Source organism: Trichomycterus rosablanca, chromosome 20 (assembly GCF_030014385.1).
Source record: "Trichomycterus rosablanca isolate fTriRos1 chromosome 20, fTriRos1.hap1, whole genome shotgun sequence".
Taxonomy (NCBI): domain Eukaryota; kingdom Metazoa; phylum Chordata; class Actinopteri; order Siluriformes; family Trichomycteridae; genus Trichomycterus; species Trichomycterus rosablanca.
Window position 1 is genome coordinate 26,752,330 of NC_086007.1, and position 26,812 is coordinate 26,779,141.

Genomic DNA, 26,812 nt, shown 5'->3' on the forward strand with positions numbered 1-26,812 from the left:
GTGTGCAGGTGCTTGTGCAGGTGTGTGTGCAGGTGCTTGTGCAGGTGTGTGTGCAGGTGTGTGTGCAGGTGCTTGTGCAGGTGTGTGTGCAGGTGCTTGTGCAGGTGTGTGTGCAGGTGCTTGTGCAGGTGTGTGTGCAGGTGTGTGTGTAGGTGCTTGTGCAGGTGTGTGAGGTTGCAGGTGCTTGAGCAGGTGTGTGTGCAGGTGCTTGTTCAGGTGTGTGTGTGCAGGTGCTTGTGCAAGTGTGTGAAGTTGCAGGTGCTTGTGCAGGTGTGTGTGCAGGTGCTTGTGCAGGTGTGTGAGGTTGCAGGTGCTTGTGCAGGTGTGTGTGCAGGTGTGTGTGCAGGTGTGTGTGTGCAGGTGCTTGTGCAGGTGTGTGAAGTTGCAGGTGCTTGTGCAGGTGTGTGTGCAGGTGTGTGAGAGGAGCCAATGAGAGGACGTCGGTCTTACCACAATAAAGCCGAACCCACACACCACTCTCCGGACAGTGAAGAACCTGATGAAGATGTCGAGAATAATAAAGACATCACCCCCATGTGCCCCCTGTGCGGGCGTGGCTTTGACATGCCCCTCCTCCTGCCCTGCTCACATACATTATGTGGGCGGTGCCTAACACAGAAGGCCAGGTTGGACAAATGCAGACCTGCGTGTAAGAGTTCTTACACATTTCGTCCGATATGCGCCGTGTTGTGCCCGCGCTGCTGCCACGCCGTGGAGCTGCCCTGCTCTGATTGGTCGTATGCCACCAGATGCCTGCCTCTGTACCCTACTGTGACCTTCGACCCTGAGGATGAAGGAGGTGTAAGAAATAAGACATCAGTCATACCAGGTGAGATGTATAGTTTCACTATGAGTATTAAAGCTATTAGTTTATCACAGTGTTTCGCATTTAGGTCACAGTCACACGAAATGGCCAGAAGTATGTGGACACCACTGTAATTATTGAGTTCTGGCAATTCAGACACACAACTTACAGCTGTATTAAATCAACTAAAATAACATGGTGTCCACATACTTTTGGCAATATATATGGATCAGGAACTGAAGGTTCTTTAGGTTCTTCATCTCGTTCTGCTCATGTGGTCTCCTCGTTTTCTTTTCTTGGTCCCCATCCTCCTCTCTAAAGACGAGAGAAAACAAAGGCCCAATTTAGACTAGCACCTGTACCCTCTGACAAGCGTAAAGCTATCAGGTTCTTTTCACCAGCCAGTGGTAGATTCCTATATAACACGTACTGAGGAACACACTGTACTCAAGTATTCTTCCACCACACATACTGGTGCTTCAAACAGTCAGCAGGTGTCACTGTCACGTAGGCAATGAGGTTTCACTTCATCTGGTCAATTCCTTTCTCATATGTGGACAGTAGTTCCTATAGAGTACTTGATCAGGCCTGGAACTCCTTGAAGTGAGGAGATTTAGCGATGCCATGATGGCGACTTTGGCGTCAAATCTACCAAAAGCCTCCCACCTTCCTAGGAGCGTATTTAGAGAAGTTAGATGTCCTAAAACAGTGAGCCCAGCTCAGAGTTTGGAACACACCTCAGGGAATTGGACACAAATTTGTGAAGAACAATTTTCTGGTACCTTTATTTTTTTATTGTTGGTAAACACTGTAGGATTAAAATAAAGAGTTTTAAGATCTTACTGTTAGGAGTTTCTGAAAGTCAAAGTCCCTTAAAGTACTAGAGAGAATTTAACCAGGAGAAGAATCATTCGCTGAAAGGAAAGCACCCAGACCAGACACCAAGTCAAAGTATGAATGCCTTCGTTTATTAAAAGAAAACAGAGTTTTTATAAACACAAGAAAAGTGTGTGTGTGTATAAATGTGTGTGTGTGTGTGTGTGTGTGTGTGTGTGTGTGTGTGTGTGTATAAATGTGTGTGTGTGTGTGTGTGTGTGTGTGTGTGAGATGGCTAAACTACATGAGAAAGTTTCAGTGAGAAGGAGAGTTTTGATCAACAAGAACAAAACCAGCCAAAACAACGTTCAGAACGGCATGTTCAGCTCATCAGCGGTGAGAAGAGCAGAAATATTAGGCGTAGTACCATAAGTATATGGACATAAGTGCAACTAAGATCTAACTCATGCAAGAGTAAAGTACGCTAGTGCACCAGAGTTGGGGTTTTGAATACATCGTATCAGCTCTGCCTTTCCGACTGGGCGGGGCGGCAGCATGAACAACGATCGGCTGTTGTTCAGGGTTAGAGGGTAAAAAGTCGGATCATAGGTCCTCATAACCACTGATGTTAAAATTACTATTTCCAATACAGTAATCAGATTAAAGTTACTTATCCAGGTTACTGTGCGTTACTATTTTTGCGTCTCGGAGAGTGACGTCTGGCCTATGCGACAATTAAGTCACGAGCTGCGTCCGGAATTGCATACTTACAGAGTATGCACTAGATTGGAGGAAGTATGCACTACTCGGCCGGTAAAGAAGTACATACTTTCAGTACAGAAGTGTGCAGTATGCACACAACACCGCTACGTACTACACGTGGGGACGAGATGACGTAATATCACCATAGTTACAGACTCATTACAAACCCCACTCGCCAAAATTTTGGATATTTATTGTCTTTTTGTTATTTATTTGTCTCTAAAAATTGTATTTTATTTATCTTACTTACACTTGTGAACAGAGGACTTAGTTTTCCGCGTCTTTCTTGTTTCTTATTCCGCTTCAATCGCCTACGCAGCTCCAGTTGCATTACGGCAGCTGCTGAATGTAACTAATAAAGTAACTTGTAATCTAACTTAGTTACTTTTAAAATCAAGTAATCAATAAAGTAACTAAGTTACTTTTTAAAGGTAACTATGCCATCACTGCTCATAACTGGTGCGACTGCGGCCCCTGCTGGCTGAGTGATGGCGCCTGCACAGGGCTGAGGAATAATGCTGATGGGGGTGTGGCCCTCCGTACACGGTGCCTGTCGGTGTATGAACTCGACTCGTGCAGGTGAAAATGCAGTCTGTACTGACTGTACGTGCCGGAGGGGGCGTATGTCAGTTGAGAGGCGTCCTCAGTCAGGGTCGAATCAGTATAGAGGACGCAATCGGGGTAACTGGACACGACTAGATTAGGGGAGAAATTTTTTTTTTTATTTTATATATAAAAAATAGAAGGCACAATGTGACCAAGGGTGCCAAATATGCCAGGGGCCAAACCCAGTCTGTCAAAACTAGTCTGCCAAACCTGATCTGCTTCTGGATGATAAGTCCTAATAAAAGTCTTTATTTCCTTTCACTGATAATATTCTGAACAATGAGTGATGAAATAAGAAGAAAGGAGCAAATCATCTCACCTTTACCTGTTTACCTGTTTTACCTGCCTGGTTACCCAACCTCCAGAAGACAGCGTGGATCTTTCCGAGGAGGAGATGGAACGTTCCATCTCAGGTAAAGAAGCGATGTGATTTTATCATTTTATTACTTTTATTATTCACAACTCTATTACACTTCATGTCCAAAAGTGTGTAGACGCCCCTTAAGTTAGTGATTTCAACTATAAAAAAATCGATTTCTAGAAATAAAAACCATTGGCAGTAGAAATTGGTCAGATCAACAAATACCAGCTTGCAGTGAACTTGAAATGTCTAGGAGCATCAACGGCTCAGTCTGGAAGCCACACATGCTCACAGAATGGGACTCCATGCTCTGACACACAAATCACTGACTACCAAGCTCCAAACTGTCTCTAAAAGCATCCGTGCTGTTTATTAATAGCTTTATGGACTGGGATTCTTTGCCTAAGTCAAACCGCACAAGCCTAAGATCATCATGTGCAATGCCAAGTGATAGGGCAAGCAGTAGCCTAGTGATTAAGGTACTGGACTAGTAATCAGATGGTTGCTGGTTCAAGCCCCACCGCTGCCAGGTTGCTGCTGTTGGACCCTTGAGCAAGGCCCTTAACCCTCAATTGTTCAGACTGTATACTGTAACTGTAATGTAAGTCACTTTGGATGAAAGCGTCTGCTAAATGCGGAAAATGTAAATGTAATGCACAGAGCCTCTAAATTCCTCTTTTAATGCTTTGAGATGAATTGGAACTCTAACAAGAGCCAAGTCATATCACATAACATACCCTGGTGTTATGATTGGGGAAGGAAGGACCCAAGGATGCAGAGGAAGTTGGATAAAGGGTTTTATTTACTAAATAATAAACACAATATACAAGAAAATAAACAGAAAAACACAAATAACAAAAAGGGGAAGCGCGAGGCGCAAACCCTGGTCGCTCACCTCCTGGCTGGGAGCTTACGCAGCCTGCCACAGCAGCGCTGAAAGCAAAACCGCTCCCAGCACTAAAGAGGTGAAGCGACCGGGTTCGCGAGGTGGAAAACCTCGCGCTGTTGGCCGGAGAAGGGGGAAAAAACACGGGCTTTTTACAAGCCCGGGTGTTACGGTCGGCAGCAAGGATTGCTGGAACGCAACCGCGTCATTACGCTACAGAACACAGCGGCGCTGTCACCAGCCAAGTTGGCTGGGAAGTGGCCGCTGTAATAGCGCTCCAGACAGCGGAACGCGACGCTGTCACCAGCGGTTTACGCTGGGAGGGGATCGCGTTCCTCTGGGCGCGATAACAGGATCTCATGGTGGCGGCGGCACGGCGGCTCGACGGCTCGGCGGCAGCGGCCCGACGGCGACCTGAAGGCAGCGACCAGGCGGCGGCGGCGGCACGACAGCGGCGCCGGCGGCCTGGTGGCGCCCCAATACCGGTGGCCCGGCGGCAGCGGCACAGCGGCGGCGGCACAGTGCGGCGGCACAATCTAGAGATAAAACAAATAAAGAAACATAAAAGGGCACCGCAGTGCCAAACAAACTGAAAGAAAGAAAAAGGCCAACAAACGCAGAAGATGCGACGGCTGCAGCTCTGCGCCTATCCCTTAAATAGGGGAAGGCACAGGACACAGCTGCAGCGCATTCGCCCTAACGAGCTGGCCAGGTATTTCAGCCAGCTCGTTCACTGCTCTGTAAGGCCTGTGGCGTCAGGGAGAGATGGCACATTCCCCTGACGCCACAGAACCTAACACCTGGGTTATGATCTTGTATCTGAATAGTAAATACCTGCAGTTACTTTCCAAAATCTATTGACTAGCCTCTGCAGATGAGTAGAAAACGTTCATATGAATGTCCGTTGGTTTTGGATATGACGCTGAGGTGTTTGGTGTTCGCTGAGTGTATGACTCCTTCCTGTCTAATCTATAATTTACACCTCCGCAGGTCTGATGTTTGCTCTGGACCTATCTACCACAGCCCCGCCTCTTCAGATCTCAAACTCCGCCCTTACTGCCACCTATAAGGGTATCGGTGATCAGACTGGGGATGGGGACACCCGCGCCCCCTTTTCTCAGGTGTGCGGTGATGTCGAAATCCACAGGGGGCAGTACTACTGGGAGGTGGATGTGTGCAACAGCGCTCTCTATAGGATCGGTAAGAAGAACTACTTTTATGAAATCTGAAGGTGGCAGGAGGGTGCAGGTGGTAGTGCGGGTCGTCCAGAGTGCTGCGGTCCGATTGGCAGCCACACCTCGTCCAGCATCAGTGCCTGACCTCACAAGTGCCAAATATTCACAGACACATAGAAATGATTTTATCCAAAACGATCGATGCAATGCAAGCGAGACTTACGGGCCTTGCTCAGGGGCCCAACAGTGGCAGCTTGGTGGTGGTGGAGGGGCTTAAACCAGCAACCTTCTGATAACTAATCTAGTCCCTTAACTGCTGTCAGTTTTTGGGATGAATCAAAATGTAAATAGAAGGTCCACATACTTTTGGTCACAAATTGTATTTCATAATGAATTATGTGAAGATATTAGCTACCCTGCTGCCACGCCCATTTCTCTCCATTTCTCTCCTGCAGGTGTAACCTCACTGACTGGCGATCAGGCCTGGTGGTTCGAGAGGTTTGGCTCGACGTTCCACGCCCTCTTTGACGGACAGCGTGAGCAGCTCCTCTCCGTCCCGCCCCAGTTAAAAACAGTGGGCGTGTTCCTGAATGTGGGCGGAGCCTCCATCACCTTCCACAACCCTTTAACACAAGAACTTCTGGCCGCGATCCCCTCTCGCTTCGCCGCACCTCTCCGCCCTGCGTTCCAACTGGGTCAGGGCAGGATCAAGCTCCGCCCGGGCCTGCCGCCGCCTAGCCACGTCTTCCTGAGCCGCAACTCGACCTATCGGGGGCCCGAGCGGGCGCTGCGGGGCCGCTGGAGACAGGACGTCGCGTTTGGTTCGGTCAGGACTGTGATTCAGAAGTTTGAAGAAATTGCAGCTTCAGATTCAGGTCTAATGTCCGGTTGTGGCTCCAACTCCACTTTAGCGTCCATCAGTTTGGAATCAGGGCATCATCCTGGGCAGGAACCCTGAAGAACCTTCACACCACACAGTCCGATATCTGCTATTTATTTCTTTATTTCTTTATTATTTAATTCACGTTTCTTCAGCAAGCACTTTATCCAGGATGGTGGAGGGTCTGGATCCTGTCCCAGAAACTCATGGCAGCATGTCAGGGCAGCCACAGAATCCAGTGGTGTATGGAGCAAAACACCTGGACCCCTGAACACCTGAATGGGGAAAAGTATATTCTTAGAAAGTACATTTGTCCACAGTCATGTAGGCTTGACATCACATTTAAATTTTTGAGATTTAGCAGACGCCTTTATCCCAAGCGACTGGGACAGTATATAGTCTGAGCAATTGAGGGTTAAGGGCCTTGCTTAAGGGCCCAACAGCACTAGTTTTACCTTAACTGCTAGGCTACAACTGCCCTGCCATAGGTTTAGAGGCTGGAACTTCTTATTATGTTCTGAGTAGCAGCATGTAACCCCAAGGTGATGTAAAGCTTGCTTGACTGTGGACACATGTGACCCATGTTCCAGCAGCGTCTCCTGTCTGTTTTTTCCTGTTTTGTCTACATTCCTCTCAGCCTAAGATGAGAACTGATCTTCTGGACCTTAATGATGAGACCGCTGTCCAGTACCAGAGCATTGAAACTAGCTCTATTTATATGGACACAGAGAAGTAAGCAGCCCCAAACGCAAATGTAATACATGTACATGTATAAAATGTAAATATACGTATATATACTGTATATACAGTGTATCACAAAAGTGAGTACACCACTCACATTTCTGCAGATATTTAAGTATATCTTTTCATGGGACAACACTGACAAAATGACACTTTGACACAATGAAAAGTAGTCTGTGTGCAGCTTATATAACAGTGTAAATTTATTCTTCCCTCAAAATAACTCAATATACAGCCATTAATGTCTAAACCACCGGCAACAAAAGTGAGTACACCCCTTAGTGAAAGTTCCTGAAGTGTCAATATTTTGTGTGGCCACCATTATTTCCCAGAACTGCCTTAACTCTCCTGGGCATGGAGTTTACCAGAGCTTCACAGGTTGCCACTGGAATGCTTTTCCACTCCTCCATGACGACATCACGGAGCTGGCGGATATTCGAGACTTTGCGCTCCTCCACCTTCCGCTTGAGGATGCCCCAAAGATGTTCTATTGGGTTTAGGTCTGGAGACATGCTTGGCCAGTCCATCACCTTTACCCTCAGCCTCTTCAATAAAGCAGTGGTCGTCTTAGAGGTGTGTTTGGGGTCATTATCATGCTGGAACACTGCCCTGCGACCTAGTTTCCGGAGGGAGGGGATCATGCTCTGCTTCAGTATTTCACAGTACATATTGGAGTTCATGAGTCCCTCAATGAAATGTAACTCCCCAACACCTGCTGCACTCATGCAGCCCCAGACCATGGCATTCCCACCACCATGCTTGACTGTAGGCATGACACACTTATCTTTGTACTCCTCACCTGATTGCCGCCACACATGCTTGAGACCATCCGAACCAAACAAATTAATCTTGGTCTCATCAGACCATAGGACATGGTTCCAGTAATCCATGTCCTTTGTTGACATGTCTTCAGCAAACTGTTTGCGGGCTTTCTTGTGTAGAGACTTCAGAAGAGGCTTCCTTCTGGGGTGACAGCCATGCAGACCAATTTGATGTAGTGTGCGGCGTATGGTCTGAGCACTGACAGGCTGACCCCCCACCTTTTCAATCTCTGCAGCAATGCTGACAGCACTCCTGCGCCTATCTTTCAAAGACAGCAGTTGGATGTGACGCTGAGCACGTGCGCTCAGCTTCTTTGGACGACCAACTGAGTCTGTTCTGAGTGCACCCTGCTCTTTTAAAACGCTGGATGATCTTGGCCACTGTGCTGCAGCTCAGTTTCAGGGTGTTGGCAATCTTCTTGTAGCCTTGGCCATCTTCATGTAGCGCAACAATTCGTCTTTTAAGATCCTCAGAGAGTTCTTTGCCATGAGGTGCCATGTTGGAACTTTCAGTGACCAGTATGAGAGAGTGTGAGAGCTGTACTACTAAATTGAACACACCTGCTCCCTATGCACACCTGAGACCTAGTAACACTAACGAGTCACATGACATTTTGGAGGGAAAATGACAAGCAGTGCTCAATTTGGACATTTAGGGGTGTAGTCTCTTAGGGGTGTACTCACTTTTGTTGCCGGTGGTTTAGACATTAATGGCTGTATATTGAGTTATTTTGAGGGAAGAATAAATTTACACTGTTATATAAGCTGCACACAGACTACTTTTCATTGTGTCAAAGTGTCATTTTGTCAGTGTTGTCCCATGAAAAGATATACTTAAATATCTGCAGAAATGTGAGGGGTGTACTCACTTTTGTGATACACTGTATATACACTGACATGGTGGTGGTGTGTTAGTGTGTGTTGTGCTGGTATGAGTGGATCAGACACAGCAGCGCTGCTGGAGTTTTTAAATACCGTGTCCACTCACTGTCCACTCTATTAGACACTCCTACCTAGTCGGTCCACCTTGTAGATGTAAAGTCAGAGACGATCGCTCATCTATTGCTGCTGTTTGAGTCGGTCATCTTCTAGACCTTCATCAGTGGTCACAGGACGCTGCCCATGGGGCGCTGTTGGCTGGATATTTTTGGTTGGTGGACTATTCTCAATCCAGCAGTGACAGTGAGGTGATTTATACGCTCATACCAGCACAACACACACTAACACACCACCACCATGTCAGTGTCACTGCAGTGCTGAGAATGATCCACCACCTAAATAATACCTGCTCTGTGGTGGTCCTGTGGGGGTCCTGACCATTGAAGAACAGCATGAAAGGGGGCTAACAAAGCATGCAGAGAAACAGATGGACTACAGTCAGTAATTGTAGAACTACAAAGGGCTTCTATATGGTAAGTGGAGCTGATAAAATGGCAGTGAGTGTTTGTGCTGGTGTAAATAGTAGTCAGATCATCCGGTGATGGATCTATTTTTTTCATTTTCAGTGTGTTTATTGTTTTCGTTTTTGTTTCAGTGTTTGCTGACTCACAGGAAACCCAGTCTAAAACCCTGAACCCAGGGGAATGGGTTTGAACCTCCAGCTGCGACATGAGGAAATGATTCACATCTATTTTACCGCAGCGAGTGTGTAGAAAGACGAGATGTCTGAGTGTGATAAACAGTTTTAGTGTGTGTGGGATTAGCGGAGTGAGTTTTACAGCCGAATCACCAAAATCGAGAATAATAATAATAATAATAATAATACAAGAATAAAATAGAACACCTTTATTTGTCATATATACATCTACACGTGTACAGTACAATGAAATTCTTTCTTCGTATATCCCGGCTTGTTTAAAAGTTGGGGTCAGAGACGCCCCTGAAGCTGAGAGGGTTTAGAGCTTTGCTCAAGGGCCCAACAGTGGCTGCCCAAAGCTCTACCACTAGGCTACCACTGTCCCTACTCCTACTCCTACTACTACTAATAACAATAATAGAACAACACACATGATGTTCGCTTTTTTGGAGCGGCACAGTGGATCAGTGGGTAGCACTGTCACCTCACAGCAAGAAGGTCCTTGGTTCGATTCCCAGGTGATGCAGTCTGGGTCCTTTCTGTGTGGAGTTTGCATGTTCTCCTTGTGTCTGTGTGGGTTTCCTACGAGTGCTCCGGTTTCCTCCCACAGTCCAAAGACAGACAACCAGGTTAATTGGAGATGCTAAAAAGTCCCCCTAGGTGTGTGGGTGCCCTGTGATGGACTGGTGACCAGTCCAGGCTGTTTTCTGCCTTCCGTATAGTGAATCGTACCCATCGCGACCCTAAATAGGATAAAACGTTGGTACAACAGACAGTGAGGGAATTAATGTTTGCTTTTTTATTTTGTATTGGATGCTAATGCAATCATAATCATATTTGAAGTGAACAGCTACCAGTTTATTTATGGAGTTTATTTATTTATCTGGTGCAGGACGTCACAGTTCCTATAAATATTCCAGTTGGGACTGAAGATCATTCGAACCCTTCGTTTACTTACACTCTAAAAAGAACGCCAATCCATCTCAGATCAACATCCAATCACCTATGTAATCACTCACTCACACATAAGGACAATTCAGAACAGTAAATACACCTGAAACTCCTCACAGACCGTAAGCAATTACTCAACCCAGATCCCCAAAACTCATGTTGCTGTGCCGCACCCACTCTGACGTCTGTACCCCAGTTTCGCCCTTCAGTGACATAATCACATCCCATTTTGCGTCCTCTTCTCCTGGTGAGACTGATAAGATCAGCCCAGACTTCTCTCTCCCCGTCCACAGATTCCCGCTCCTCCTGAAGGATCTCCAGGCGTTCACATTCCAGCTGTGAGATACAATACCTCTGGCGAGGCCTGGATGTGTCCCGTGTTCGACTGTGTGTTGGTGAATGAACCTCAGGAGCTTAAAGTCCCAACTTCAAATGAGACAAAGAACGATTCTATAGATCCTAATGAAATGTACAAATCTACAGATTAGGGATTAGGGTTACCAGGACTCACCCCTGGAGCCAGGCCTGGGGGTGATGTTTGCAGACGAGTGCCTGGAACCTGTTAGGTTCAAAACGAAACAGCAATGTGGCACCACCTTGTGGACTCACCACCTGCCTGGTGTTTTAGTTTTAGACGGTGTTGTGCAGGTACTGATGCTTCCCCAGGTCAAACAGGCTTTCAGTTTCTTAATATAGACAAATTTACTAAACAGGGTGCTATGAAAAGTATTTATTTTTGCTTATTTGCCACACCTAATGAGTTCAGATCCTCATGTAAATGGAAAATAAGACAAAAAGAATCAGAGGAGCGACAGACCAGTTTAATAAATATTTGTGTTAATTAAATGACAAAGGTTATGCAACACCTATATGACCCATGTGAAATAAAGCAATGCAGTTTCTGGATCCAATTCTGGACAGCAGTTCTACATTAATACTTCCAAACTAATCAATACCATTATTGCCCAAACCAACCCCGTTCTCCTCTTCCAATCGGTTCCTGTGTCTCACTGCGCGTTCCCTGCGCAAAGCTGAAGTTTTGCTCCAGGCTGCATGTTAATTCTAAAGGTGATTTGATTTCAGTAGCTCCACTTGCAGTGATGGTTAGGAAGTAACAACTCGAATACACAAAGTCCTGCATGCCTCATTATTGTTAACGGCATAATTGAGGTCCATTTTCTCCAGTTTGCTGCTTATTAACGAATCGCTGTCGGTCCTGCGAGATGGCTTAATAACCTCGGTTAGCACCTGGTGATTAAATGCAAACAGGCCATCATCGATGCCCATTCTCAGGCGCTGGAGCGGATACGGGGTGTGGAGGGGTGTGAAATCACCCCCCTTTCCACCTCTTCCCAATTTGCTGTCCCACCCTACCGTGCATAATGAAAAATCAGCATGTTAATGGCACCTTACAGCATGCACCTTAACGCTAAACTGTCAACTCATTTCGAAAACGTTAATACACACGAGAAAACACACAACACACACACACACACACACCCCGGGAGAGCTAGGCCATTTGCTAGTGTATATTGTGATGAACGGATGAATGCATGATTTCGTTCCGTTCTGTCTCACATGTCTCTTAGGAGCGCTTAGATGCCGGTGTACGTCGCGCAACCATTAACCATTTGTGCGGGGCGCAGTGGGAGTGCGCGTGAGAAAATCACACACACACACACACACACACACACACACACACACACCAAAACATACCCTGCATCTTTTGATCCGACACATAAAAACAGATTTTTTGTTCTTTGCGCATTTTCTCCATATGCGCGTAATTTCATTATCCCACTAAATATAATATCTACATGTGCTTTACACCACATGCACAATATGGCAAAAAGTGAAAGGAGACCTGAACATGAGCTTGTTATCCATCCCATCCCAAAACTACCAACATTAATATGGAGTTGGGTCTTTTTTGGCTCGGTCTTGGAACGTGTCTGTGGTTTTTAGTGCATGCAGTCATTGTGAGTTCTGGAACTGATGTTGGAAATCTGACTCTAATCAACGTTCCAGTTCCTTTCAAAGATGTGTAATGGGGTTGATTTTTTAGCTCTTTGCAGGACGCTGGAGTTCCTTCACAGGTCTGGTTTCTGGCACATGAGGCACTCATGCTGAAAAAGGAAAGCACCTTCCTCAAACTGTTCCACTAAATTGGAAGCAGGTTAATTATTTCTGTTGTTGGCATCCAGTGCACGGCTGCATAATAATAAAACAACACTGCAACACTGGATTGAAGATGAACTTGCAGGCCACACACATGGATTCATGTAAAGGTTTTACAGGACTGTAATGCAGAAGTGCAAACTCGTTCATGTGTCATAGACCACCAATGGTCCATCAAACAGATACAGGTTGAGAATAGCTGAATACTTGGTCTGCTAGCTTGTTAGTTTGGAAAGAATCTTACTGATGGCCTCTTAAAACTCAAAACCCAAATGCATTACACTCATACACTCAAACATGAATGGAAGTGAAAATTCTTACCCAATGTAGATCTTCTAGACTATGACCATGCAAGGACACTTTCTGGCACCTTGATTATTAGAATTAATTTATTTCTAAGTAACTTCAATACAAAATATGTTACAAAAGCTGTTATGTTAAATTTGTCTTACACTAATAAAACTTTTTAAGCTGCACCTCATGCATGGATCTATGGATCTATTTTTTTTTTTTAAATGTAGTTATTCATATTTTCACTATTCAAACTCAGGGGTGAAAAAGCCGGACTGAAGTCCAGCGAGTTTGGTAGGTTTTCTGGTGATTAATTACTGAGTTTAATCAGGTGTGTTTGAGCAGAACAGCCAAACTGTGCTAGACTTCAGCCCCCTCAGGTTTCTACCCCATGGGTGTTTTGTGGAGGTGAGAAATGGTGAAATGTTTACAGAAACATCCAAATGCAAGAAAATTAACTATTCACATGATGGTAATGAATAGAAACAAATAGTTTAAGGCTGAACGTACATCATGACGCCAGGAGTTTATTATTATTATTATTATTGATATAATTGGAGTATTTGGATAGAAATTCGTTCATGGATGTTCATCCTGACAGGATTTCCCTCCAGTACACGTTTAGGCATGAGAACCGAGACCTGCTCTCTGCACCCCTCTCCCAGCCTTTGTTTTTAACCCAGCTCACCCTTTGCCCTGATGTTGTTTGGTGTTGCGCCCCCCCAAAGGCGCACTTTATAGCCCGGTTCCTTTCTCATTATCATTATTCCGCGGCCCGTGTTTAGCATGTGCATGGCGGCCATGGGGTGAACGGTTCCTGTCCGATCCACAACAAAAATACCCCCTAAAGACGGCGCACTCACCCTCCCGGGGTGTTTATGGCTCTATTATTTAATTTTATTATTTTACTATTGCATTATTCCGTCAGTGCGCATTTTAATCCATTCTCTCTTTCTACAAAGAAAGGACGACGGGGGAAATGGTTCAGACCCCCTGCAGAGAGCGCACTGGGGCTGAAAGGCTACTGTAATCACATACCTTATCACATTTATTATTATTCATATTATTAATAAACTATTTGCAGGTCAAATAAAAACCTGCAAACAGTTAAAATAAATGAATAAAAACCACTCATGTTTATATTCAGCACTGCATGTGATCAGCTTTATTATATTCTATATTCTAATCACCTTCCAACAGTTTAAAGTTGTTCCATTTTTTTAATCATTTTTATTTTTATTATGCCATCCAATGAAAATATGAGCATGTATAACTTGCAAGCTACAATCTTACATTAAAAAAACAACAAACAAATAAAGAACACAATTAAAATAAAAGTAAAGAGGCTTAAAATATTCGCTATAATATTTTTAAAGGCCTTTATTTGAAGAATCTTGAAGTTGTCGTTGGTGCGAAATCTTTAAACAAGTGTTCATATAAAACATTATATTATAATAGTTATATAATAACTATAAAACACAGGCAGCTAACAGAAGTATAAATTAAAGACCTTTAAAGAAATGTTAAATAAGAATTTAGTTCTCTATAATGCTCCCCGATGGTAATTTGTTTATCTTTTTGATATCACAGTGAAAAGGAACTAAATGTAAAAATGAATGAAGAATAAAAAGTGATTTATAAACTGCTAAAAAGCAAAACTGATTAAAGAAACATCTAAGCAATCTATTCAGTTTTATAAATGACCTTTTAATAAATAAAAAAGCTCAGAGCTTAGATGTTTAAGGGAAAAGGAAAAGAGCAGTAACCGAGTCATTAACGCTAATGAAATGTGTGAAAACCTGATTTCCTTTATAAGGTTTCTTTTGATTGACATCAGAAAGTCGTTACATCCGTCTCGCTTTATTATACAGTAGAGACATTATAGTTTCTTTGAAGATGGTAATGGAATCATTATGGCCTCTATATTAAAGATGAATGTTTTATCTGTTTGCACTAATCACTCCTCAAAGAGATCAAAATAGTAAAACAAAAAAAACTCTTTGAACGTTTTGTTCTTACATGTGCTTCTGATAGAACCTTTGTTTGCTTTTTAAAGAAGAACCTTTTAAACTCGCACTGAAAACGCAGAGAAAATAATGTTATCAAGATAGACAGTATTCAAAAAGTTCATCTGTTTTTTAACACTTACGATCTTTAAAGACTTTGTTTTTGCGAGTATAAGCTGTGAATGATGGGAAATGAGGAGCTGCAAACACTGCCAAGAAAAGTAAAGCACCACATAAAACAATGACGTGAATTTAAAGCCTGTTTCATTTGGTATTTTTATTAGTTTGTGTTTAATGTGTCCCACTAATACAAGATCTTAATTAATTAACCTTCCAGGAAAAACTAAATAAATGCAACATGACCTGAGCCAAAGGAAAAAGTGCAAAAATAGTGATTAAAATCTGCTGTGTAAAAGAAAAGGTCGATTTTGGAGCTTGTAATTTATTATTTGTGGGGGTTTTTTAATTAAAATAATAACAATAGAAATAATTATAAATTTAAATGAAGCAATAAAACAAGAGATGCACAAAGTATGAGGACAATGTTTTAAGTATTAATAAATATAATTTGTTAATGTAATAGGTTAACATCACGTGTTTATATTATCATTATATATTAAATATTTGACTGAGTATTTTGATAAGAGCTAAGAGATGAATAGAGTAAAATAAATGTCACCTAAATAAAACAAGCTATTATTACAGTTTGTATTTGTTGGTGTTTTGGTGTCAGTTTACATGAAACTTTTTATGGTAAATTGAAAATTATTAAAAAAGTTATAGACACAAATGAACAAATAAAACAAAGTAGAACAGTATAATACTAAAACATTTTACAGCAGCTTCAGAAACATGTTTGGTTTCCTATAAAACCTTCAGCTCATGTTTCTTTGTCATTTTTCTTAGTGCTTATCAAATTCCAAAAGAATCTTTCTCATAAACGAAAAGCAGAAAACATAGAGATCGAACCCCTGTGGAACACTAGAAGAAAACAACATAGTGTTTTTTATTGTGTTTTCTTTATTTTATTCATAGGTTTAAAAATAATAAGCACTAAGCAAATTATACAAAATACACGTTGAAATACCAAAATACAACAATAGTATGATTTAAAACCTTCTTCAAGCGATATCAGAGAAGAACCAGGTTTGGTTTCCTGAAGAACCTTTAGTTTATTGTCTTTACTGATGCCTTTAGATTTAGATTGAGCCCCTGAGGAACACTAAAAGAAAACAACACAGTGTTTTTTTTTATTATTTTAACTGTGTACAAATAATAAGCTCTAAGCAAATTATACGAAAGACCCGCAGAAACACCAAAATACAACAACAGTATGATTTAAAACCTTCTTCAAGCGATACCAGAGAAGAACCAGGTTTGGTTCCCTAAAGAACGTTTAGTTTATTGTCTTCACTGATGCCCCAGTAACTATTTATTACCAAAAGAAGCTTCCTCATAAACGAAAAGCAGAAAACATAGAGATGTTTAGATACAGATTTAGACTGAACCCCTGCGAAACACTAGATGAAACAACATAGTGTTTATTTTATTGTGTTTTCTTTATTTTATTCAGAAGTTCAAAAATAATAAGCTCTAAGCAAATTATACAAAAGACACACTGAAATACCAATGATGTAAAACCTTCTTTAAGTGATATCAGAGAAGACCCATGTTTGGCTCCATGAAGAACCTTTAGTTTATTCTCTTTACTGATGGACATGGAGATAGGATATAGATTTAGATTAAACCCCTGTGGTGTTTTTATTGTGCTTTCTTTATTTTATTTACATTATACAAAAGACACACTGAAATCCAAAATAAAACAACAGAATGATCTAAAACATTATTCAAGAGGAGAACCATGTTTGGTTCCCTGAAGAACCTTTAGTTTATTGTCTTTACTGATACCTCAGTAAACTATTTATTACCAAAAGAAGCTTCATCATATATGAAAAGCAGAAAACATGGAGATGTTTAGATTTGGATTTAGATTTAGACTAGATTTAGATTTAGAGGAACAATAGAAGAAAACAACATGGTGTTTTTTTTTCTTTATTTTATTTAGATGTAAAAAAAAAAAAACAGTTATAATAAGTTTATACAAGCTTATAAATAATAAGCTCTAAACAAATTATACAAAAGACACACTGAAACACCAAAATACAACAATAGTATGATTTTAAACCTTCTTTAAGTGATATCAGAGAAGAACCATGTTTGGTTCCCTAAAGAACCTTTAGTTTATTGTCTTTACTGATGCCCCAGTAACTATTTATTACCAGAAGAAGCTTCATCATAAAATTTTGTATGGAAAATGGTGCTGTGAATTCTTGTGTCAACATTAAACAATGAGCAAGAACATGTTTTTCTATATCACATCTTTATTTGTAAAAGTGCAGTAAATATTACTTAAAGTCCTCTGGGCAGAGCAAACAGAGCAATGCAGGACCAGATTTATTGGGACACTAGACGAAAACAACACCTCGGTGTTAAAAATAATGAAACTTCACCTCTTGCATATTGGTGAGCACTTTTTATTATTTGTTGGTGTTAAGGTGCCAGCCTAAAATAAACCTCCTCCAGGTAAAGAGTTCACATCATCCTGCCTCCTCCTCCTCCTCCTCGATTCCCTCTACCCCCTTTCCTCCACCTCCTCCACCTCCTACACCCCTCCCGCTTTTTTGGAGGGGTGCAGCTTATCCTATAAAACCGGCGGACGCTCGAGCAGCACCCACACAGCCTGCACAGCTCGCGCTCTTCTGCAGCAAGGCTTTATTAATCTGATTGCTTTTGGAACTTTATTTATTCGATTCTCTTGGAGCATCAAGTTGCACAAGTTTTATTATACTATTTATTCTTTTATTTTAAATTTGCTTCATTTAGAAACTTGGACTGAGTTACTTCTGTAACCTCTGGCTGGGTTTGGTTTGTTGCATAGCACCTTATTTATTTATTTTTGGCTTCATCGGACTTCACCCCAGAGTTTAAAATCCCTTCTCCGGACTGTTTTCCCAACTCTAACGGACTGTAACCGGTATGGAGAGTGTTCGTGTGCTGCTTGGCTTGCTGTGCGTGCTGAGCTGCGCACCGGTGCCGGTAACGGAGGCCTCGTACTCGCGGATGAAGTCCGCCGCCCTGCCCATCCAACCGGAGAGAGAACCTCTACCATCCAAGGGAGTGTCCGGTAAGTACCACTCAGCATGAAATCAATATGTGCACCGATATATTGGTTCAGCAGGGAGGTTTTATATCTGTACCACATGCTTTTAATATGTGACATAAAGCTTTAGCACACTAAGTTTCTGCATATGCATCCAAACAGCTCGTGGTAGATCTTCCAGGCGTCCTTAAAATTGCAAAGGAACGGTTCCTAATAGTACCTACCTCCAAAGGCAAAGGGCAAGAAAAGGTTTAATATTCAGAGAAGAACCATGTTTGGTTCCTTGAAGAACCTTTAGTTTATTACCAAAAGAAGCTCCCTCATAAACGAAAAGCAGAAAACATGAAGATGCTTAAATTAAGATTTAGATTAAACCTTTGTGGAACACTAGAAGAAAACAACATGGTGTTTACTTTATTGTGTTTTCTTTATTTTATTCAGTAGTTCAAGCCATGCTGAAGTAAAATAAGATAACAGTATGATTTAAAACCTTTAAGAGATATCAGAGAAGAACCAGGTTTCGTTCCTTAAAGAACCTTTAGTTTATTGTCTTTACTGATGCCTCAGTTAACTGTTTATTACCAAAAGAAGCTTTATCATAAACGAAAAGCAGAAAATTTTTTCAATGTTTAGAACCCATTTCAACACCTTATTATTTATTTATATTACTTCCAACTGGCAATTTAAAACTGCATTTTTTATTTCAGTCAGTGTTTGTATACTGTAGTTATAAAAGACACAGATACGTTCTATCCTGTAGCTTGTGCATGATAGATGTTTCACATCTTCATGGTGTGCAACTGTTCACCCTGAAATCCACTTAATGACGTCACAACTACTACACACTCGGTTCAGGTTTTGTCTTGACAACCCAAAAGTCTTTCTGTACGAGTGTTAACAAGTTCACAAAAGTTCACTTCCTTTGCTGAGCAAAAAACCCCGAATTCGTCCAAACCAGCAGGAACACAAACATGTTAGTCACCAGAGTCTTTAAAACTTTCCGTGGTCAGCATGCATGGTGCAAGACTTTCTCACACACACAAATATACACACACACACACAAGTTGGAAGTGTTTTGGCTGGGGTGCGTTTGCATGCACACACACACACACACACACACACTCTCACTCGCTTTGCTTATTTATTTCTAAGTGCACTAAGTGCAGGCGACATTTTTGGCCCTTGTGTGTGTTCTGGTTCCTGAATGTTGTAAACACGAATAAAACCAAACATCCATCTTTTCTGATCTTTCTAGGATGCTCGTTCGGTGGGAGGTTTTATTCCCTGGAAGACACGTGGCATCCGGACCTCGGGGATCCATTTGGAGTCATGCATTGTGTCATGTGTCACTGTGAACCGGTAAGATTCCACAAACACATTCCAAACTCAACTGTGCAGCCTATTATGGTGGGATGTTAATGATATTAACATGTGTGTGTGTGGGTGTGTGTGAGTAGCAGCGCAGTCGGCGTGGAAAAGTGTTCGGAAAGGTCAGCTGCAGGAACATAAAGCAGGACTGTCCCGAACCGAACTGCGACGACTCCATCCTGCTGCCGGGCCACTGCTGCAAGACCTGTCCTAAAGGTAATGTATAGATGTGTATAGATGTGTATATAAAGCCAGGGGTAGCACGAAGAATGGATTTCATCTGCCTTGAGTGGGAGGAACCCAGGGGACACTGTGGAATGAGAACTATGCAGGGTAGTGTCTGGTGCATTAACCTGTCAGGGGCCCCAAAGTTCCCACAGGTACCTTAGCAAGTGCATATCATACGCAAGCTATAGTTTTTCCTTGTGGATACACACGAGTGTATATTTTTTGTTGCTGGTGAATAAATGGAAAAATTTTTTAAGGAGGCCCCGGTTCTCCTACTGTGGAAAATATGATCACATGTGTGTGTTGGAAAAGCTCCAGCCCTGCTATAGGTACATAAGAGTAAATTTATGGCTGCATGAGTGTAACCCATATGTGTTTATGTACGTCTGCCCCCCCCCAGGCGACTCGGACAGAAAGTCCAGTGAGACTCTCTTCGACGGGTTCGAGTTCTTCCAGGAGAAAGACGACGACCTGCACAAGTCCTACAACGACCGCTCGTACCTCAGTGTGGAGCACATGAGTGACGGAGGCAGCAAGACAGGTGAGATATCATCACCTGTGAGACATTAACACCGATGTTATGATATGTGATGCTTATATTGGGATCCTAACATGGTATTTTTGTATGGATGTAGATTTTGTGGCTTTGCTGACCGGCGTGACCGACTCCTGGTTGCCAAGCTCGAGTGGAGTGGCACGTGCCCGCTTCACCCTCAGTAAAACCAACCTGGCCTTCTCTATAACCTACCAGAGGTAAACCTCATTATTATTATCAGTTATTTAATACTTAACACATTTATAAGACATATAATTAATACTATATTATTAAGATTAACATTAAAATCAACGTTCCTCTCTGTTTCAGGTTCGCCAGGCCGAGCATGATCGTATTCCAGGACTCGGAGGGAAACACAGCATTCGAGTTTAAAGTTCCTCAATCTGAAACCGACATGGTAAGCAGTGTGTGTGTGTGTGTGTGTGTGTGTGTGTGTGAATGCTTACACCATGATGTCAGCAGTGCTGTTGGGGTTGCTTATGCCAATCTAAGTAAACATTTCCATAATGATGCCCATAACCAGACTTTCACACAGGCTATAAAACACAGGTTAATGTTTTAATGTGTGTGTGTGTGTGTGTGTGTGTGTGTAGATATGTGGCGTCTGGAGGAACCTTCCCAAATCTCACATGAGGCAGCTCCTGGACGAGCAGCTCAGTGTCTCCATGCTAACGGTGGACGGGCGGCGAGAGGAGATCCAGGGGAAGATCATCAAACACCGGGCGCTCTTCGCTGGTGTGTGATTGTTACTCTTAATGTGAAATATTATTAGATTTATTATTGTGAACACACGAATAGCTTCATATTTTAAGTTGATCTGACCAAAACGTGCATTTTCCTCCTCAGAGACGTTCAGCGCCATGCTATCCTCAGAAGAAGAGCACTCCGGCATGGGTGGCATCGCCATGCTGACCCTGAGCGACACCGAAAACAACCTGCACTTTATCCTGCTCATGCGAGGCGTGGTCGAGGCCCGGGAGAGTGGTGAGTAAAAAACCAAACACACAGTAAATATCAAAACATCACGGACAGAACCAGACGTCCCGTCTGCGCCTGGTTTCCGTCTGGGTTCTTTGTTATGACACGTTTTTTTTTCTCCGTTTTGTTTCCCGTTAGCATCTCCGCTGGTGCCCATCATGGTGAGACTGCAGAACCGACAGCACATGCTGCGAGAGATCCATGCCAACGTCACCGCTCACGTGAGTATTAAGCTGTTGGTTTATCTGACTGTATAGCTGAAGATTCTGGGTTTTATTTGTAGAGTTTTATTTAATTTAAGAAACAACTTTATAGTTAGTAAATTTAGTCATTTCCGTTTCCCAAATGTGAATCCGGTGCCGCCTACGTGAACCACTCGACTCTCCGACCCGCCGTGTGTAACGTGTGTGTTATGACGTGTGTATTCCAGGACCCCGACTTCGCCGAAGTTCTGACCGACCTGAACAGTCGCGAACTGTTCTGGCTCTCGCGTGGTCAGCTCCAGATCGTCGTTGAAACTCAAGGTCACGACCCCAAGCAGATCTCGGGCTACATCACTGGCAAGAGATCATGTGACAGTAAGTGTCCAATCACAGACTATTGATGCTCCTGCTCCGTATTAACGTATTAATCAGCTTTTTAACGTATTAATTACTCTCTGTTCTTCATAATTACGTGTAATAATAACAAACTTTATTAATAAATGATTAACATACCATGTACCACACACACACACACACACTCTAAGTGTCTAAGAGTCTGGTCGGCTCTGCCAAGGTCGCAGTGCAAAGAGTTCCAAACTCATGATTAACAACCTGACGTTATGAGCCGGGAATTCAAACAAAACCAGCTTTCTCTCTCTCTCTCTCTCTCTCTCTCTCTCTCTCTCTCTCGCTCTTTCGCATTCTCTCTCTCCTGCACTTTCTCTCTCACCCTCTCTCACACACTCTTTCCTTCCATCGTCTTGTTTAACTGTTCCTCCATACCTCGTCCTCCCGTCTCTGTTTACCCGCTCGTCTCCTTCTCCCTTCATCCTCTCGCGTTTCTCCCCGGCTCATCCTTCACTCCTACCCATAATTCTCCTGGGCTTACATCATTCCGACCGACCGGCTGAGTTAATCAGGGTTTGATTGCTTTTCCTTGGCTGAGGTTCCAAGTCGTGGAAGAATGCTGTGAGAACCAGAAGGTTGCTTCATCTCGCATGCGAGAGCGCCGTCTTTCACTGTCCCTGTGATACACAAACAGGCACACATGCACACACACACACACACCCACACACATGCATGCTGTGTGAGGAAAATGACTTCATGGACTTAAGTTCTTAATGAGACTCATCCTCCCTCTCTCTCTTTACCTTTCAGCTCTACAAAGTGTAATGTCCAGTGGGGACGCACTGACTCCTGGAAAAACGGGCGGAGTCGGGTCAGCCATCTTCAGTCTCCGTGACAATGGGACCCTTGACTACCAGGTATTAAACATTCACTTGTTAGAGCTTGATAGGTTGGTCCTTCTGCTACCTGAGAGGATGGATGGACAGATGGATGGATGGATGGATGATGGATGGATGAATAGGTGGATGGATGATGGATGGATGATGGATGAATAGATGGATGGATGGATGAATAGGTGGATGGATGATGGATGGATGATGGATGGATGATGGATGAATAGATGGATGGATGAATAGGTGGATGGATGATGGATGGATGAATAGGTGGATGGATGATGGATGGATGAATAGGTGGATGGATGATGGATGGATGGATGGATGATGGATGGATGGATGAATAGGTGGATGGATGATGGATGGATGATGGATGAATAGATGGATGGATGGATGAATAGGTGGATGGATGAATAGATGCTATTTCTGTTGTACCTTTCTAACAACTCGAATCTCCTCCCAGGTACAAGTGGAGGGCTTGACCAGCACCGTGGTGGGCGTGACCATTGAGATGAAGCCTCGTAGGCGGAGCAAGCGCTCCGTGCTGTACGACGTGACCAGCGAGTTCGTGGCGAGCGGGCGTGGCGGGCGAGCGGCCGGCTTGTACGGCCGGGTGGAGGCACGCCACATCCACATGCTGCTGCAGAACGAATTGTTCATCAACGTCGCCACTACGGAGAACGCAGAGGGAGAACTGAGGGGACAGATTCGCACCCTGCTGTACCACGGGCTTGAATCCAACCGCCATGGTAAGAGAACAAAAGATAGGGGGGCAAATACTTACTAAAAAATATCGACATAAATGAGACGTTAACCTGGATGTTTTTCTTGTGTGTGTTTGTAGACCTGCCGTTCCCCCTGGCTGGACAGTTAGTGTCGCCCCCCGTGAAGACCGGCGCTGGCGGGCACGCCTGGGTGATGGTGGACGAGCGCTGCCATCTGCACTACGAGATCGTTGTGAATGGACTGGGCAAAGGCGACGACGCCACCGTAAATGCCCACCTGCACGGCCTGGCAGAGATCGGAGAGATGGATGAATCGGCCAGCACCGGCCCCAAACGCCTACTGACCGGCTTCTACGGAGAACAGGTTTGCATCAGAACCCAAAAATAAAGATTTTAATTCTTTATTCTGTTTAAATCGACTTCAGTTTTTAAATTCTGTTTTATTTATCTTGTGTGTATGTGTGTGTGTTTTTAGGCTCAGGGAGTTCTGAAGGATCTAAGTTTGGAACTGTTGAATCACTTGAATAAGGGCACGGCGTTCATCCAGGTCAGCACCAAGATGAACCCACGTGGAGAAATTCGGGGCAAGGTGAGCGCACATTCTTAACTTCCTTTGAAGCATATGAGCTTATGAGCATATCAGATTATTGTGTCCCTTTCCTTAATTCCATCTTTCTCTTTCCTCCGATCCTCGTACAGATCCACGTCCCGAACACTTGCGAGTTGGGCACCAGGACGGAGGCGGTGGTGGAGGAGGCAGAGTTTGACGACGTGGTGTTTGTCCGGGACCCCGAGGCGCTAAAGCAGGACCCTCTGGCGTGTTTCTTCGAGGGCGAACGACATACCCACGGTTCCCGCTGGACCCCTCATTATAACTCCTGCTTCACCTGCACCTGTCAGAAGAAAACGGTGATCTGCGACCCGGTCATGTGCCCGCCGCTGGCATGCCCACACACGTACCAATCCGAGGACAAGTGCTGCCCCGAGTGTGATGGTAAAGATTTATTATATAAGATAATATAATTTAATTTAAATTGGTTCACATGACCCCAAATTAAATCATATTTAAAGTGATTGACATTGGTGCTGTTTTTACTCTCTAGTTTTCAATTCTAACATTATTTCAAGGCTTTTTTATTGGGTCTATATATCTATTTCTTGGCTAAAAATCTCAGAATATGTTTTACAAAGTTATGAATTAGTTTGTAAAGTTTCCTCTTTCTTCTCTTTACAGAAAGGAAAAATCCAAAGGAGATTAAATCCTCAGAGAAGGTTGATGAGCATCCAGAAGGTAAATTATTAAAAATTACTTTTATTTGAAGGAGTTTTTTTGTTTGTTCAGTTTTAAGGAATTGTTCGACTAACGTGGTTCTTATTTTGATTTTCAGGTTGTTATTTTGAAGGCGATCAGAAGATGCATGCCCCGGGAACCGTCTGGCACCCGTTCGTGCCACCCTTCGGCTATATTAAGTGTGCCGTGTGCACCTGCAAGGTGGGTTCAAACCTCACACTGTTTATTTTGGGACACACTAGCTCACGATTAATTCTAATAAAGAATTCATTAATAAAAATAATCTTCATACCTGACTAATTCTAACCTTCCCTCCTATTCATTAGGGTTCTACTGGAGAGGTGCACTGTGAGAAGGTGACCTGCCCGGCGCTCACCTGCAGCCGACCGATCAGACGAAACCCCTCAGACTGCTGCAAGGAGTGCCCGGCCGAGGACACGCCCCTTCCGGAGGAGGGTGAGATGATGCAGGCGGACGGACCTCGACACTGCAAGTTCGGGAAGAACTACTATCAGAACAGCGAGAACTGGCATCCTCGCGTGCCACTGGTGGGAGAGATGAAGTGCATCACGTGCTGGTGTGACGTAAGTAATGTTAATGAACTATAATAAATATTAACATTAGACAGTAGCTGGGATGAATGCTCTAGAACACCAGATCTAGTGTTATTGTAAGATGCATTGTGGGATTCGAACATTTCTGAACTGTTGTTCTTTTCTTTTCTTCAGCACGGGGTGACGAAATGCCAGAGGAAACAGTGCCCGCTCCTCAGCTGCACCAACATCACACGGAAAGAGGGCAAGTGCTGCCCCGAATGTGCAGGTAATTCACACCTACCAAGACAAACCACAAACGCTGATTATAATCATTCTGGTCCACATATCTGATCTGGCACAGCTTTAACACCGGATACCCTTTCCTGGTGGCATATTTTACTACTGTGCCACCGAAGACCCACAATAATCTGGGATTGGCGTCCAGGGAAACCAGACTGACCAGAAGAAAGCATGAAAATGCATGAAATTAAATATGAATTAAATATATTTATATACAGTCCAGGCTGTTTAGAACTCGACCCGTTTTATTGTGCATTTTTTGCATTTTTGTCTAAATTCTTGTTTTTCTTTTTCTTTCTACAGACGACTTCACCAAAGAGGAGGAGATGAAGATGGAGGAGAAAAAGAAAAAATGGAGGCATTGACCCGGCGTCTATTGTTCGTCCCTCCACCCGTCCGTCTGTCCGTCTGTCCTCTCCTGAACGAGCCGCTGGTTGTGAACTGTTTGAGAAACAACAGAAATACGAGTGGAGAATAGAAACGAGACAGTTTGAACGAACGACTGAGGAGAACCAGATGGTTCCTCTGAAGAAAAGAACGTGCTGAAGGACACCAGGAAAAGAGAGAAGAGAAAAGGACCGAGTGCTGCTGCTGCGCTGGACAGAAAACAGACTGTTGGGGGTTTTTTGAAGGTTTTTGCTTGATTTTTGTACGGCTTTTTGGGCGAGTGAACCCACAGGAGGCCACACAGATGTGCACGCTGGTGCTGCTGGGTGGTATGGTGGGCATGTGTGCTATAGTGGTGAGTTGCAGGCAGCCGTAAAACACACACATGCGCCCACACACGTTCACCCATCCGCTCTCCAACATGCTTCCACAAATACACCAGCTCATTCACATCACACTCCGCTCTCAGCCAATCAGGCGGAGCCTAGGACTTTACATACCGGCTCCGCCCACTCTTGTTGCACCTGATGTTGTTACCTGTCCGTTCTGTTTCCTGACCTAATTGTGTAATATATTATAATTATTTGCTGTTATGATGAATATTGTATTGCATATTTATTATGCGTGTCGGAAAAAAAATCAATAAAAGTGTTTGATTATAAAATCTCGCTTCAGACGTTATTATTCTACAGAGAAAGAAAGACAGACAGACAGATAGACATACAGAAAGAAAGAAAGACAGAAATAAAGAACAACAGACAGAAAGAAAAAAAGTAAGACAGACAGACAGACAGAAGGAAGGAAGGAAGGAAAGACAGAAATAAATAAATACAAAAATAAGCAAAGAAGGAAAAAAAGAATTAAAGAAAGACGGAAGGAAGGAAGGAAGGAAAGACAGAAATAAAGAAATAAGCAAAGAAGGAAAAGAAGAATTAAAGAAAGACACAGAAAAAAAGACAGACAGGAAGGAAGGAAGAAAAAGAC

The 26,812-nt window shown here is 43.3% G+C and overlaps 1 protein-coding gene across 1 annotated transcript; it reads left to right on the forward strand.

The window, feature by feature from the left end:
- Window positions 1–429: 429 nt before the first annotated feature.
- chrd (chordin) lies at window positions 430–26,454 on the forward strand. Its single transcript, XM_063016524.1, has 23 exons — window positions 430–829; window positions 5,227–5,436; window positions 5,867–6,237; window positions 17,883–18,039; window positions 19,271–19,374; window positions 19,473–19,599; window positions 20,012–20,152; window positions 20,247–20,364; window positions 20,477–20,564; window positions 20,761–20,902; window positions 21,014–21,151; window positions 21,284–21,366; window positions 21,576–21,723; window positions 22,507–22,613; window positions 23,053–23,338; window positions 23,434–23,678; window positions 23,790–23,903; window positions 24,014–24,308; window positions 24,549–24,605; window positions 24,703–24,806; window positions 24,932–25,189; window positions 25,334–25,427; window positions 25,745–26,454. Exons 1-23 carry the CDS (start codon window positions 430–432, stop codon window positions 25,804–25,806), a joined length of 3,849 nt encoding a protein of 1,282 aa, XP_062872594.1. The 3' UTR covers window positions 25,807–26,454.
- Window positions 26,455–26,812: the final 358 nt, after the last annotated feature.